General features: G+C 42.6%; 1 protein-coding gene across 5 annotated transcripts in view; it reads right to left on the bottom strand.

Annotated features, from left to right (window-relative positions):
• LOC135510743 (recombining binding protein suppressor of hairless) overlaps positions 1 to 16,349 on the bottom strand; it is an 87,018-nt gene that overhangs the window by 14,903 nt on the left and 55,766 nt on the right. For 2 of the 5 annotated variants that reach the window (XM_064931910.1, XM_064931911.1), the window contains exons 3-5: positions 5,354 to 5,449; positions 3,026 to 3,191; positions 2,479 to 2,653 (exon numbers count right to left, since the gene is read on the bottom strand). In XM_064931910.1, the coding sequence (XP_064787982.1) occupies positions 2,479 to 2,653; positions 3,026 to 3,191; positions 5,354 to 5,449 (437 nt within the window). The other 3 variants (XM_064931915.1, XM_064931912.1, XM_064931914.1) reach the window with 3 other exon arrangements.

Here is a 16,349-nt window from a genome sequence, read left to right as displayed (position 1 = left end):
CTATGAAGTATAATTACTAAAGTATAATTACAAGCATTTCATATGTATGAAAGGCTTTTATTGACAATTACATGAAGTTGATGCAAAGAGTCAATATTTGCAGTGCTGACCCTTCTTTTTCAAGACCTCTGCAATCCGCCTTGGCATGCTGTCAATTAACTTCTGGGCCACATCCTGACTGATGGCAGCCCATTCTTGCATAATCAATGCTTGGAGTTTGTCAGAATTTGTGGGTTTTTGTTTGTCTACCCGCCTCTTGAGGATTGACCACAAGTTCTCAATGGGATTAAGGTCTGGGGAGTTTCCTGGCCATGGACCAAAAATATCAATGTTTTGTTCCCCGAGCCACTTAGTTGTCACTTTTTCCTTTTGCCTTATGACTTTTGCCTTATGACAAGGTGTTCCATCATGCTGGAAAAGGCATGATCATGACCAAACTGTTCCTGGATGGTTGGGAGAAGTTGCTCTCGGAGGATGTGTTGGTACCATTCTTTATTCATGGCTGTGTTCTTAGGTAAAATTGTGAGTGAGCCCACTCCCTTGGCTGAGAAGCAACCCCACACATGAATGGTCTCAGGATGCTTTACTGTTGGCATGACACAGGACTGATGGTCGCGCTCACCTTCTCTTCTCCGGACAAGCTTTTTTCCGGATGCCCCTAACAATCGGAAAGGCGATTCATCAGAGAAAATGACTTTACCCTTGTCCTCAGCAGTCCAATCCCTGTACCTTTTGCAGAATATCTGTCTGTCCCTGATGTTTTTCCTGGAGAGAAGTGGCTTCTTTGATGCACTTCATGACACCAGGCCATCCTACAAAAGTCTTTGCCTCACTGTGCGTGCAGATGCACTCACACCTGCCTGCTGCCATTCCTGAGTGAGTTCTGTACTGGTGGTGCCCCGATCCCACAGCTGAATCAACTTTAGGAGACGGTCCTGGCGCTTGCTGGACTTTCTTGGGCGCCCTGAAGCCTTCTTTACAACAATTAAACTGCTCTCCTTAAAGTTCTTGATGATCCGATAAATGGTTGATTTAGGTGCAATCTTACTGGCAACAATATCCTTGCCTGTGAAGGCCTTTTTGTGCAAAGCAATGATGACGGCACGTGTTTCCTTGCAGGTAACCATAGTTGACAGAGGAAGAACAATGATTCCAAGCACCACCCTCCTTTTGAAGCTTCCAGTCTGTTATTCAAACTCAATCAGCATGACAGAGTGATCTGTGTTAACGAAGGAATCACTGACATGATGTCAGCTGGTCCTTTTGTGGCAGGGCTGAAATGCAGTGGAGATGTTTTTTAGGGATTCAGTTCATTTGCATGGCAAAGAGGGACTTAATTGCAATTTATCTGATCCCTCTTCATAACATTCTGGGAGTATATGCAAACTGCCATCATACAAACTGAGGCAGCAGACTTTGTGAACATTTATATTTGTGTCATTTTCAAAAGTTTTGGCCACAACTGTACATTGAACAGACATATAAATGCAAAATGTAAAGTGTTGGTCCCATGTTTCATGAGCTAAAATTGTAAAAATCCAAGAAATGTTTCACAAGCTTAAGAAGATTTCAAATTTGTTTATGTCCCTGTTCGTGAGCATTTCTCCTTTGCAAAGATAATCCATCCATCCGACAGGTATGGCATATCAATTAGCTGATTAAACAGCATGATCATTACACAACACAATGCTACAGATGTCTCAAGTTTTGAGGGAGTGTTGCAATTGGCAAGCTAACTGCAGGAATGTCCACCAGAGCTGATGCCAGAGAATTTAATGTTAATTTCTCTACCATAAGCTGTCTCCAACATCGTTTTAGAGAATTTGGCAGTACATCCAACCGGACTCACAACTGCAAACCACGCCAGCCCAGGACCTCCACATCCGGCTTCTTCACCTTTGGGATCGTCTGAGTGGGGGTGGGGGGGGGGGGTGCTGAGGAGCATTTCTGTCTGTAATAAAGCACTTTTGTGGGGAGAAAATAATTCTGATTGGCTGGGCCTTGTTCTGGCTGCCAAGTGGGTGGGCCTATTCCCTCCCAGGCCCACCCATGGCTGTACCCCTGCCCAGTCATGTGAAATCCATAGATTAGGGCCTAATTTATTTATCTCAGTTCACTAAATTCCTTATATGAACTGTAACTCAGTAAAATCTTTGAAATTGTTGCATTTATATTTTTGTTCAGTATATTTTCAAATACTTATTTCAAAAACGCACTATTTCAAATTCCAAACAGACCTGGGTTCAAATGCATGGGAGTATTTCAATATGTGTATTTGATAATACACTTGTCTGTGTTTTTGATTATTTTCAAATAAATGCCAATACTTTCCAAGTGTATTTCCAAATACGTTCTAATATACATGTTTCCAAAGAAATGTCTTTGAAAGTCATTTAAATACTCTAAATAGTATTTGAACCCAGCCCTGGTTCGTAAAGTGTAGTGTGTGCGTCCGCCTGTGTGTTGTGTGTGACTCACGATCTGCATTCTTCAGGGACTGCTTCTTTTTGGAGGGCTTGGAGATTACTTTGATTCTCTTGCTGAGGAAGACGCCAATGTCTGTGCTGTTCCCGTAAAACATCTTGACGGACAGCATGAAGTGCTTTCTCTTGTCGGAGTCTGATATGTACAAGGTTTTGGCTGTGCAATAGTTCTGAGGGGGAGGGATGGAGAGGGAGTAGAAAGATGGGCTTATTTAGGAATGGCAGGCACCGGTTAGTATTTGCTTTGTGTGTGTGTGTGTGTGTGTGTGTGTGTGTGTGTGTGTGTGTGTGTGTGTGTGTGTGTGTGTGTGTGTGTGTGTGATTAAGCAACGGTTGTCAGATAGTGCGAGGCACTGTTTTGAGCGTGTGTGTGACATAGATACTATTTGTTATTATTATGAAATAATTATAGACAGAAGGTGAGAAAAAAGAGTAATAGTGCCGTGTGTGTGAGCATGTGAACGAGAGAGGGGGGGTGAGAGGTTGAGAGGAAGGAAGTGAGAGTAAAAGTGAAGGAAAGAAGTGTGTGTGCTGCACCCTACCTTTCCCTCTAGGTTGAGTTGCTGCATCTCTTGGTCAGAGTTTCCTATCCCTATGAAGGCACAGGGCTGAGACTCCTGCTCCGAGCAGCCGTCTCTCTCCATTTGCTCCTTCTTTTTCTTCCAGCCAGAGCCCATCAGGTACACACACGGGGGAGGACAGAAGAACCTGCACGCACACACGCGCACACAAAACCATCAGTATAATTGAACTACACACCACTGCCCAGGCCTCACACACACACCAAATTATTAATATGATGACTTTACACAGACATAACAGAATAGAACAGCCTAGACATTTTTTTCATGTTTCACTTTCTGCCACTACATGGCGCTGTGGTATCAAAATACAGTGGCAGTCATTGCACTGGGAATAAAGTGTCAGTCGATTTCTTTGTGTGACAGACAACTTGGCAAAACATCTACTTAAATCCTGTAAAACTTTGTTTAATTTAAGGGGGGGGTGAAATGTTATTACAATAACCCATTTGGCGAGCTGTAATCTGACAAGAACTTGCATTTTAGCCAGTACCTCAGCCTATCAGCAAGACAGGTCAGGAGAAAAATAGAGATGCCAAAAACAACACTTTTACTAGTTTGCTATTGAATTTAATTTAGGTAACAGACATATACAACAAAATGTACAATGTGGACCCAGAGGATATCACTTGAAAGTATTAATTACAACGCTCGTTTTCATTAGTGGTCCTCGACAGCATCTTATAAAGTCATGTCACTTCAGAAAAAAATTAGAATAAATTGCCCTATTTTATTTTAAAGAAATCCCCCACACTTAGTTTAGATGACTCTTCAACCAAACCAAAGTGCCTTATTTGTAGGAGCTTGTGAGGAAAAGAGGAAAGTCGGCAGCCTATGTTGCTCTCGATATGACTTTGTCAAATGAGACTGTGTGTCTCGTCTGATGAGGTGAGTGACACATAACACGAGTCTGTGTGAGAGTGATGTCTACTTTCACCTCCTACAACAGAAGAGCAAAAAGGAGATGGAGCTTTCGGAGGAAAAGCCCTGTCAATACAAGCACACAACTCCTTCATGCTCAGAGCTCCTTTGTGTATCAACACACACACTGTGAACACACACAGCTATGCCATGTATTGGAGAGGTCTTCCTTATACAGAGGGGGACACACACCCAGTGAGCTGACCCCAAAAATCGGTTTGGTCTGTTGAGAATCAAACCCTAACTCACAAGTGTGTGTGTGTGACTATATGATTTGTGTAACAGTGATTATCCACGCAACACCAGCATACACTTCTCATGTTGGAAGTTGGACCTGTTCCAGTGAGTGAACCACAGGGACTAAACACAGACTAAACAGATGCATTACAGTCGAGTCAAACTTTAGACTCCAATAGTTCATGAATAAGTGGTAGATGAGGGGAATGGGGCCAGTATATAAAATGTCCTGTATATTAGGCTTTGTGACCGATTATGAAAACTGGAATGACTGGAGGTCTGATGTATCCCTGGGTGCATTGCTACAACGGGTCAGACCCCAAAATGGGCCTCGCTCACATCTCGACCCTGGGGCCCCAGTCAGTGCAACTTTAACCAGAGAGGAGCATGGAAAGTGGAGGAATTCCTCTATTTAATACACACACACCTGCTCCTCCTCTCTCGTGCTCCAAACCTCGGAGGTGTCACAGTGTTGGCTGAGAGCTCCTGATTTACTAAGAGATAGTCCTGGTGTAATGGCAGCCAGAGCTCAAACCCTTTCAGTCTGTCTAACTCCCTATATCTATTTATTTACTTCACCCAGGATGACCATATTAAGTACAGCTGAATTACTCTCTACACACACACACACTCCACCATTCTAACCCAACCTACAACGACTATGCAACATCTTACCCACTTCTCTCAATTTATTACCCTTTACTTACCTCAGTGTGCTCCCCAACCCTTTAACCCTACATGTCTGGGGGGCAAGAATGTGCTCGACCTGCCTAACCTTACCATCCCCTTGCCATCTACACTTTAACCTCTTATTCCCTATGCCCTACACCCCTAACCCCTGTGTCTCTATGGCCTTCACCTGAATGTGCCCTGCAGAGAACTTAAATGCTCACTTCCCCGTCTGACCCGCGGTGGGAAATGGAAAGCCGGAGAGGCCAAAACACCAACGTCACACACAGACACATTGGAATGTGGCTTTGCTTTTTTCTCTACTGCCTCTTAGTCCATACTATTAACCCACAAATTAAATTGAAACCGGGAACTCTTCAACATGCCTTTCTAGGTATGGAATGTGTGAGGTATGTGGGAGAGTATGGAAAGCGGTGTGTAGGCTAAGTGGTGGTTGGTTACCTTTTTTCATTGCCATAAGATTTCTGTGCAACTTTTGCATGCAGGATCAGGACAGTTTGGTCGCCTCGCTCCTTCAGGTAATTCCGCATCGCTTCCCTGAGAGGAGAACCGAGAGAAAGAGAGGGGAGGAGAGAGAAAGAGAGGGACGGAAAGAAGGAGAGAGGGACGGAAAGAAGGAGAGAGGAGCGAGAGAAAGAGGTTTGTTATTCATCCATTCACATAAAGAGTTAGATGACAGACGCGCGACAAAGATGAAATAGATGAGACTAAAAAACTGGAACATATGAAAACTTGGGGTCACTAAAACTAACACCTGAAACATAGAGAGGTAGGAACATGAGATGAGGAAGAAAAGAGTACAAGTTCAACTTTGACTAGCCAATTCTCTGGTGTGCTGAAGGATATGTTGCTTACACACACACACTTTGGGCAACAAGCTATGTTCTCTCCAGCTGGGCTGAGTTGGGGGCGGGAGGGGGGAGGCACAGAGGGATAGTGCTTAATGAGGGGGAAGGAGAGGAGAGAGAGAGGAAAGAAAGAGAGGAGAGGGAAAAAGAAAAAAACACTAAAGCCCTGAGCTCACCACCAAAGAATCCACATCTTGTGTCAAAATGTTGCAAGGTCCGTGCTCCAATTACTTTTGTCAACTAAGCAAAAACATTCTCATGCCGGCCCCCACACACACAAAAAAAAAAACAAGTTCAATATTTTTGGAATGTTAAATCCTTATGTTCACCCCGCAATCGCAAAAATCCACCCCCTGTGTGTGAGAGCTTGCTCAACATAGTGGCAACATTTTGTGACAAGAGTGGGTGTGTGTGTACTCGCTGAGAAGCACACAGCTAAAGAACGGCCCCATTTGCACAGATGTCAGTGACACCTGACATGCCCGGGTGCTCCATGGGCCCAGAGAGGGAGGGAGGGACGGACACACACACACTTCTACATTCTGCTCCACTCTGCCACACGCATGGGTTGGACAGGCCTTCACATTTACATTTTTTGGACATTTAGAAGACTCTTATCCAGAGCAACTTACAGTTAGTGCATTCATCTAAAGATAGCTAGTTGGAACAACCACATATCACAGTAAGTACATTCTTTCCCAATAAAGTCAGTGCTAGTAAGGAGGGAAGAAAGTCCATAGCGAGTATTAAATTGCCCTGCCCCTTAATCCCAGTTGATGTGTCAACAATCATCTGCAAGTTAAGAGCAGTCAGCAGTTCACACACCAAGTAGGCTAATGGGAAAACAGGCATCACTTAAAGTAGATGACCCTCGCTAACAAAAAGACAGTACTAGACCACAACAGATTAGGACAAAAAATATACTTATCACTACTGGAGATATCAGGAGTCCTCTAGCTACAGAATGAAGCCTTTGTTATGGAAAGCAAAGGGCCCCATTGAGACACGAGAGAGGGAGGGAGCGAAGGAGGGAGGGAGCGAGAGCAAGGGGGTGGAACCACAGGTTACTGCACTTCACGAACCCATAGTGGAAAGGGCTAGGCCAGAGAGAGAGAGGGATAGAAAGGAGAGGAAGAGGTTCAGAGAGAGAACATATTCCAAACCAAAGCCAAGTCTAAATCCAGCAGCATTTGATTCAAATTATTTTCCTTTCTTTTAATGAGTTCAAAATGGATACTACTCAGCAGCGCCTATAATCATCTGATGCTATGGTGATCCCCTTCACTGATATTTCTAGACTGGGCATTGGGCGTGCCCTCACACACACGCACATACACACACTTCCTGACCCCTGGCCCACCCTGGAGCCCACAGCCCTGACTGATTACAGAGGAACACGCTCGCTCAGTGCCCCACATGATGATGTCATGCTTACAGTAGGGATGGAACGATTCACCGATACACATCGGTCCCTGTTTAGGACGCGAATGCGTCGGTCCGTGGGACCCCAAACCAATCCAAACGTAGCATGCATGATCAGTTATTAAAAACGACTAAAACATTACGAATCACCGGTTCACTCAAATGTTTTGCACATATTACTTTCAATCTACTTTCCCGAAAAGACGTATATATTTAGTGACAACTGCTGCGTCCTCTCCTTCAGTGTCGAACTAAGCATGTCACCGTTTCACTGATCAACAAGTAATTTTGCATGCTTAACAACCCAGTCGATATCAGCAGCCTAGTCAAACACTGTGTGTTGCTTCGCACGCTGACCACCGAGACGCAGGCCGTGTTCAGCTTCAGCATTCAAATGTTTGTAAAATGGCTGGCCAATATTAGATTCGATTTGTTTATTACCTGAATAAAGTCGCCTAAGCAACTGCCTGAGTCAGGACTCATCTGGCTATACCTACCAGCTGATCAGGGCTTAGGCTACGTTAGATTTTATTTTGATTTTTCAGGTTCACAATCAGCACTAGTTTTGCTCTAAACAATTAGTGTGTATGGCCATTGTAAGATATACAGGGAAAAGTTGATAATTTCATAATGAGAACAATCACTTTTTCTACCCACACTGCACTTCGAAGCAGAGGAAAATAAAACTTCCAAACGGTCTAAATTAGGGATGCACCGATATGATATATTTTTGGCCGAAAAACCCGATACGAAACATTTTAGCGGGCTTTTAAGCATTCTAGTAAAGTTAAATAGTTGAAACACACACACGCAAAAAAAGTCATTTTGTTGGCAGAAATGTATGTCTCCATTACCAGTAAAACAGTTAAGTAATATCAAAACCTATTTTATACAAAAAGCAAACATTGCCCCTCTTATCTGATAGTGGGATGGTAGATACCATTTCCCTTATGGCTTAGTACAGATGCCTACATACACCACCCACTCAAGTCAGCTCAGACAGGGCCAGCTCATGAGCATATACTTTAAATGTAGAGGTCAGTTTCACACTTCTCCACTTAATGGTCCCAGTTAGGATATGTGGATGGTAGGCTGATCCTGGATCTGTGCCTAAGCGACAAATTCTAGGAGAATAGAGGTATAAAGACTTGAGCGGCCATATCGGTGAAGCCAGTTTTGCTTGTTGGTCGGATGTGTTTGTACCTAGTACCTTGACTTGCCGGGGCAAGGAGGAAATGAATGTTTCAGATTTCACTTTTGAGGAAGTGTGTGGGTTAAATTGGAATTTTCATGAGGTGTGTGGGTCATGGAGTATGTTGTTGCCACCTCACCAATATGGCTGCTGCCCTGTGAAACTCATGTGACACACAGAGACAGAGACAGAGAGAGACAGAGAGAGAGACAGAGAGAGAGAGAGAGAGACAGAGAGAGAGAGAGGGAAGAAAAAGGAAAAGATAGAGAGATTGCTGCAGCATGTATGCTGACAGAAAACCACTAACACATCCCTGCATCCAAATGTTAAAAAACAGGCTATTTTCTAACACACACAGAGACAGAGAGAGTTAAAGTTAAAGCAAGAAAAGGCCCTGGGTTATTCCAAAAACAGATCTTCACAGAGAGATCCTTATTCATTTCGAAGTCTCTTTGCTTGGGAGTAGCATTGGTCAAAAACCAATGAAGTGTTTGAATGCATTTCAATCCTGGATTACAAATGGCTGGTCCTATAGATAGAAAGCTGTCCCATGTTTAAAAATGTTCTTGGTTCAGAAGTGATCCAAGTTCGCAGCAGCCGTCCTGGATGAGGGGTGATGGTTGAGATGTGGTTGCCGTCGTAGGGCGTTCAGTACTCTGTGTGTGGGGTAGGCACCATTCATCTCTCACACTCCTGAAGGGGGCCAGACGGCACAGGGCCAAGTTCACCCAGCGTTCACACACACACACACAATGTTCACCCTCTCTCTCTCTCTCTTTCTCTCAAACACACACTTTCAGTATATTTCCCTGCTCCCCTTTATTGGAGAACTGTTGAGTAGTTAATTACACATCAGCCTCTGTCTGTCTGGGCCATGTTTCCTGAGAAGAGCAGCTAACAGTTGTAAGGAGAAATGAGAGTATCCCGAATACAGAGCAGACACACTGGCCAGGGTACAGCTCCAACTAAACTTCCTATACACACGCACAAGGTCACACACACAAACACGCTATTTTTAAAAACTGTGATGGACACACACACACACACACACACACACACACACACACACACACACACACACACACACACACACACACACACACACACACACACACACACACACACACACACACACACACACACACACACACACACACACACAGAGGAAGAACGAGAGGGGTGGGGGGACTACATGACCTGAGTCATCTGATTTGAGAGAGGAAGTGACAGATATGTGCCCCAGTGAGACACAGTACACACAGGCTACTCACACAGGCTACAGGCTACTCTATAAAACAAACGCAAAAACACACACGCGACGGAGATGACCAAGACACGCAGCACAACAACACACAAACAAAAGAGGCATGCAACAAGACGTGAGGCACACAACCACACTAGATAGCACATCAAAAGGAGAACTGAATAGGAGAATAATGGACAGCAAAACTAGGCACGCAATGAAAACAAGGCATGGTGTTTAAACAATCCAACAGTCAGACTCATCAAGCAACAGTGAGGAGCTATATGACAGGAAAACCAATAAGCAATAGGGATATTACTTTGTGTACCACTGATGGAGAGAGAAAGGGAGCTATACAGATAACACAAAGGGCAAAGTGGGGGTCAGTAATTGTGTGTGTATGTTAGGTTAAGCCGGGCTACAGCTGCAGCAGGGCAAAGTAGAGCAGACAGGCATCTGTCCAGTACATCTGTCACAGCGTCTCACCCAGACCCCCTGTGGACCTGCAGCTAGGGGAGAGGCACGCTTACACACACACACACACACACAGCTCAATTTAAAGTATTAGACCCCCATTAGTGCGCACCCCTTTGGATCACAATGGGGACATTACGCGTATTCTCAACCCAGGAGCTTGGGTTAAATGAAAACAACGACAGTTTCTCACTTCAGTCTGCATATCCCCTTTTATTGATTTTAAGACACTGTGTGCTGAGAATAGGCTGTTTACTAAAGTAATTCCCCCCCGATGTGAACTTCATTTGTGATGATGTCAATTAAAATCACAACAACAAATAAATGTTTAGAAATCCCCCGAGCAGGCTTGGTGAAACATCTATTGATTTGCCCTTGATCAAGGCACTAAACCCTAATTGCCCCTGGATAAGAGTGTCTGCTAAATGACTAAAATGTCAATATAATAAATGATCCCTACATTCATATAGCCTACTTGTAAGTCTAAGATGGATTCATATCTTACAGCATTTATTTCACAGCTTCTGATTTTCAGAATGAGCCCAACTGTTGAAGGCATTTCCCCCGAAACATAAGAGACGAGTCTCTTCTCCAAAGCAACTAAACCAGGCAGCTTTTCCAGCTGTGTACTGCCTTGTATTTTCCATCTGAACAGCTGGACAGCCTGGCTGACAGTGGGGCCCTAAAGGACCCGAAACGTAGCTGTCCTTAGCAACTTGTGGAGGACCCGGGCTTTTAGCTGTCCCCATCACCGCCAAACTAAAAATCAACAGGGCCACACTCGGGGTTAACTGCAACACAACCTCGGCTACACAAACACACACTCTGAAATAACCAGCGTCTTTCTGCGTGTTCCTGATCGTCAGTAACATGTGTTTTGTGCATGTCATTTTTATCTGGGCACTCATAAGGCCTGGACAAATGGAGAGGCCAATGAAATCCAGGGGACTGGCAGCACATGAATGGAGAGGGAAAGAGATCAAAAAGGTAGAGGCCGGGGCCCTCTCCAATACGACGCTTGTGTGTTCCAGTGAATGCACAACCCCTCATTTCCCCCTTGGAGCGGCACGCGTAAACAAACATTTTTAAAAAACACTCACGTGCTCTTGAGGGAGCTCCGAAGGCTCAGCAATAGAGACCGTCAGGAATGGGAAGGTGCACACACACACACACACACACCCACCTCCCTAAAACCATGGGCTGGAGAGGGCGGTCATGGTCAGGCAGTCCTCCACTCTCTCTGCAGGCTGGCTGACCAACAGAGCAAAAGGACCATTGGACTGAACCCCTGCTGTGACCTCAATATCCTGTCCTCAACCCTTTATTTTATTTTCATACACACTAACTAGCCTGACCGCTACAGACATCCAAGAGAGGGATGGAAAACTGCTCACTTTAACAACATCCCATCCCTAATAATTACCATGCATGACAACCCCTGTTGAACTGTGAGCAGTCTATGCAGTCAATTTAAAAAATATATTTTTTTTTATTTTACTAGGCAAGTCAGTTAAGAACAAATTCTTATTTTCAATGACGGCCTAGAAACAGTGGGTTAACTGCCTGTTCAGGGGCAGAACGACAGATTTGTACCATGTCACCTCAGGGATTCGAACTTGCAACCTTTCGGTTACTAGTCCAACGCTCTAACCACAAGGCTACCCTGCCGCCCCACAAAAACAATTACACTGAAATGTGTCTGATATCTTCTTTTAAACATTGAATCTTTGATTTCCATCAAGACTTGTTACTTTTATCTCAGTGAAGAAATTATAAGCTTAGATGGTTCTCATTACTATTATGATAGTTAGTATTATAGTGGGAATTCCACAGCAAAGGCATTACGCTGAGACTCAGATTGCTTACTTTAAAATGTGTATGTCACAAAGATTCATCGATACGTATGCAATAATGCCTTGCGCACCTACAGTGCTGGTCATAAAAAAACAGTTAGCTAGCTCATGGATGCAAACAAATTTCTTCCCCAAAAACATAGCAAAACGACAAATCGGTTTCAGTAACTATAGTTAGCTAGCAAACTATATAGCTAGGTGTCATCATATAAAATAACCCTAATTTATAAGACCGTTCTTATTTGATTAATGGTGGTCGGACCCATCTATGTGAAGCTAGCCAAAATAAGGATTAGCCACAATAGTGGACTTGGCGGTTAGCCTTCAAAATAAAAGTATGTCAGTGACAGTGATGCAAACCTATGCAAATAGTAGAATTATGCCATAATCATGCTAAACAAGGTTGGAATGTTTATTATATAAAAATCAACAAAAGACAATTTGTTAATTTGACAAATCTTTTGAAATCACACTGGATGTATTATACTTTAGAATTGCATTGGGGGCATACTTAGTTCACTGTACAGCCTTACCTATGGATTGTGGATCAATGACATGGAGTATCAGTCTACTCAGTGACACCCAGAGAACATTAGCATTGTAGCTCTTATTGCGGGACTCTGAAACAACTGTGAATTGAGCCACATTTAATGTCAACCGATGTGTATTGAACACTATTCCAGAGGAAAAACAATACTGCGTGGATGTTTGAGTCTGATAACTCTGAGGAGGACGATGCGAAAAAATATCAAGGGGGATTGAGTAGACTGTTACCCCATTTCATTGATCACCAATCCTGGATAAGCTGTACACTGCAATGTGAATGTCAATACACAACAGTCCCGCGATAAAGAGCTACACAAATGTGTTCTGTGGGTGTCACCGAGTAGACTGATACCCCATTTCATTGCTTCACATTCCAACCTTGTTTAACATTATCTAGTCTAAATATGGCATGATTTCATCAATTGTAACCTTCTGCATCACTGTCAAATAGGTCCTTTATTTTGAAGGAACACTGCAAATTCCACTATTTTGCCGAATCCTTTTTGTGGCTCGCTTCACAACACATAACCCGGTCCATAACCCAGCCTTACTAGCCAGATGAAGCTAGCTGGCGGCTTATAACGTTAACTTTGGGCAACAGGGTTAACTTCGTAAGGTATAGGGGGCAGCATTTTCATTTTTGGATAAATAGCGTGCCCAATTTCAACTTCCTGCTACTCATGCCAAGAATAAGATATGCATATTATATGCATATTATTAGTATATTTGGATAGAAAACACTCTGAAGTTTCTAAAACTGATTGAATCGTGTTTGAGAATATAACAGAACTTATGTAGCAGGCAAAACCCAGAGGACGAACCGTTCAGATTTATTTTTTATTTTTTTTGGGGGGGGTCTCTGTCTGTTCAGTGAGTTGTCATTGGGAAAGGATATTTCTTAGGAACTTGTTTTCAGTTCCTACCGCTTCCACTAGAAATTCTTTGGAATTTGGTTGAGGGTATTCCTTTCTGCAATGAAGAAGTAAGGCCATCTAGGACCTGCGTAACACTGTTTAGAGTTGCGCAAGACTTGAAAAGTAGCTTGGTTTGTTGTCTCCCTGTATTGAACACAGATAGACCAGTCCTCAATTTGATCGATTTTTAACGTTTAAAAATACCTAAAGTTGTATTACAAAAGTAGTTTGAAATGTTTTGGCAAAGTTTACAGGCAACTTTTTAAATATTTTGTAGTGACGTTGCGCAATTTGGAAGCTGTTTTTTTTCTGGATCAAACCCGCCAAATAAATGGACATTTTGGATATATAGGGACGGAATTAATCGAACAAAAGGACCAATTGTGATGTTTATGGGACATATTGGACTGCCAACAAAAGGACCTCGTCAAAGGTAAGGCATGTTTTATATTTTATTTCTGCGTTTGTGTAGCGCCTGCAGGGTTGAAATATGCTGCCCTCTTTGTTTACTGTTGTGCTATCATCAGATAATAGCTTCTTATGCTTTCGCCATAAAGCCGTTTTAAAATCTGACATGTTGGCTGGATTCACAACTAGTTTAGCTTTAATATAGTATCTTACATGTGTGATTTAATGAAAGTTAGATTTTTATCCAATTTTATTTGAATTTGCCGCGCTGCATTTTCCGTGGCTTTTGGCCAAGTGGGACGCAAGCGTCCCCTATACTATTAGAAGTTAAGTAACTGGCTAGCTATTTATTTTCATGAACTGAAGTTCAATTTCAATAGGTGAACAAGTGGCTACCTAGCTAATACTTACTCACACCTCATAATGTCAAAGTGGATTTACGTTTTTTCTAAATCTTTACAAATTAATTAAAAATCAAAAGCTGAAATGTATTGAGTCAATAAGTATTCAACTCCTTGGTTATGTATGGCAAGCTTAAATATGTTCAGGAGTAAACATTTGCACATAATAAGGTGCATGGAATCACTCTGTGCGATAATAATGTTCAACCTGATTTTTGAATGACAACCTCATCTCTGCACTGTACACATGCAACTTTCTGTAAGGTCCCTCAGTCGAGAAGTGAATTTTAAACAGATTCAACCACAAAGACCACAGATGTTTTCTAATGCCTCGCAAAGGGCACATATTTGTCAATAGTTAATCATTTAAAAATCAGACATTAAATATCTCTTTGAGCATGGTGAAGTTATTAAGTACACTTTGGATGGTGTATCAATACACCCAGTTACTACAAAGATACATGCGTACTTCCTAACGCAGTTGCCAGAGTGGAAGGAAACCGCTCAGGGATTTAACCATGTTGTCGATGGTTACCTTAAAACGGTTATAAAGTTGTTTGGCTGTGATAGGAGAAAACTGACGTTGGATCAACAACCTTGTAGTTAATCCACAATACTAACCTAAATGATAGAGTGAAAAGAAGGCAGCCTATATGGAATTTAAAAACTCTAAAACATGCATCCTGTTTGCAACAAGACACTATAGTAATACTGCAAAACATGTGGCAAAGCAATTACATTTTTGTCCTGAATACATAGTGTTATGTTTGTGGCAAATTACTCTCTATATTTTTAAGCATAGTAGTGGCTGCATCATGTTATGGTTATGCTTGTAATTGTTAAGGACTGTTTTCAGGATAAAAAAATAAACAGAATGGAGCTAAGCATAGGCAAAACATCCCACTAGACACTGGGACATGAACTCGCCTTTCAGCAGGACAATAACCCAAAACACAAGGCAAATTGTTGGGCAATTGTTGTATAATCCAGGTGTGAAAGTTTTTAGAGACTTACCCAGAAAACCTCACAGCTGTAAAACGTGCTTCTACAAAGTACTGACTCAGGGGTGTGAATACCTATGTAAATTTGATATTTCTGTATTTTATTTTCAATGAATGTGCAAAAATGTTCAAAAACACGTTTTGTCATTGTGTGTAGATGGGTGAGCTTTTTAAAAACATTTTTTATCCATTTTGAATTCAGGCTGTAACAACAAAATGTGGAATACTGTAAGTCAAAGGGTATGAATACTTTCTGAAGGCACTGTACCAACCTCAATTACCTCGTACCCCTGCACATCGACTCAGTACTGGTTGCCCTGTGTATATAGCCAAGTTGTTACTCAATGTGCATCTGTTATAACTTTTATGCATTTTACTTTCTTTCTCTCTGCATTGTTGGGAAGAGCCCGTAAGGAAACTTTCCACTGTTAGTCACACATGTTGTTTCTGAAGCACGTGACGAATAAAATGTGATTTGATTTAGAGGGGAGTCTACAGCATTTGACACACATTTTAACTGACTTCACGGAGAGGCTTCTTGGAGTTTCCAGAACACCCCTTGCCTGGTTCCACTCTTACATATCTGACAGACTACAGTTTGTCTCCCTTGGCAAATGCAGGTCTGCCCCTGCATCACAAGCTGTCCCACAAGGCGCAGTGTTAGGACCATTATTGTTAAGTATTTACATGCTACCTCTTGTTCAGATCACCCATTAATTTGGACTCAGATTTCACACAAATCTACATCCACACAAAACACAACTCCACCTCTGTTGACTATCTCCGTGAAGTGGAAACGTGGATGAGCAATAACTTTGTAAAACTAAACGACGACAAAACAGAGATAATGCTTATGGGCCCCAACTCCCTCATCAACTGGGTCAACTCAACATGACAATCGACGGCTGCACCATCCATTCCAACTGTGTTTTCCACTAGTGCCGGCTGTCGGCTATACAGCCGGTTACACACTCATGTTCAGGTAATTTTTTCACTTAAAATAACTACGCTACTTTTTTTTATAATTCGCAAGTCAGAAAAAAGTCAGCCGAGCCCTGTCCCGTTAAAATTAACGATATGCATCTTCTAGTGATCTATTTATAGGACAGGCACGTCAGTCAAAGTGAAAACTGAC

This window comes from Oncorhynchus masou, chromosome 23 (genome assembly GCF_036934945.1).
Source record: "Oncorhynchus masou masou isolate Uvic2021 chromosome 23, UVic_Omas_1.1, whole genome shotgun sequence".
Classification (NCBI taxonomy): domain Eukaryota; kingdom Metazoa; phylum Chordata; class Actinopteri; order Salmoniformes; family Salmonidae; genus Oncorhynchus; species Oncorhynchus masou.
The sequence above is the reverse complement of the archived record's forward strand: the minus strand, read 5'-3'. Positions and strand labels throughout refer to the sequence as shown.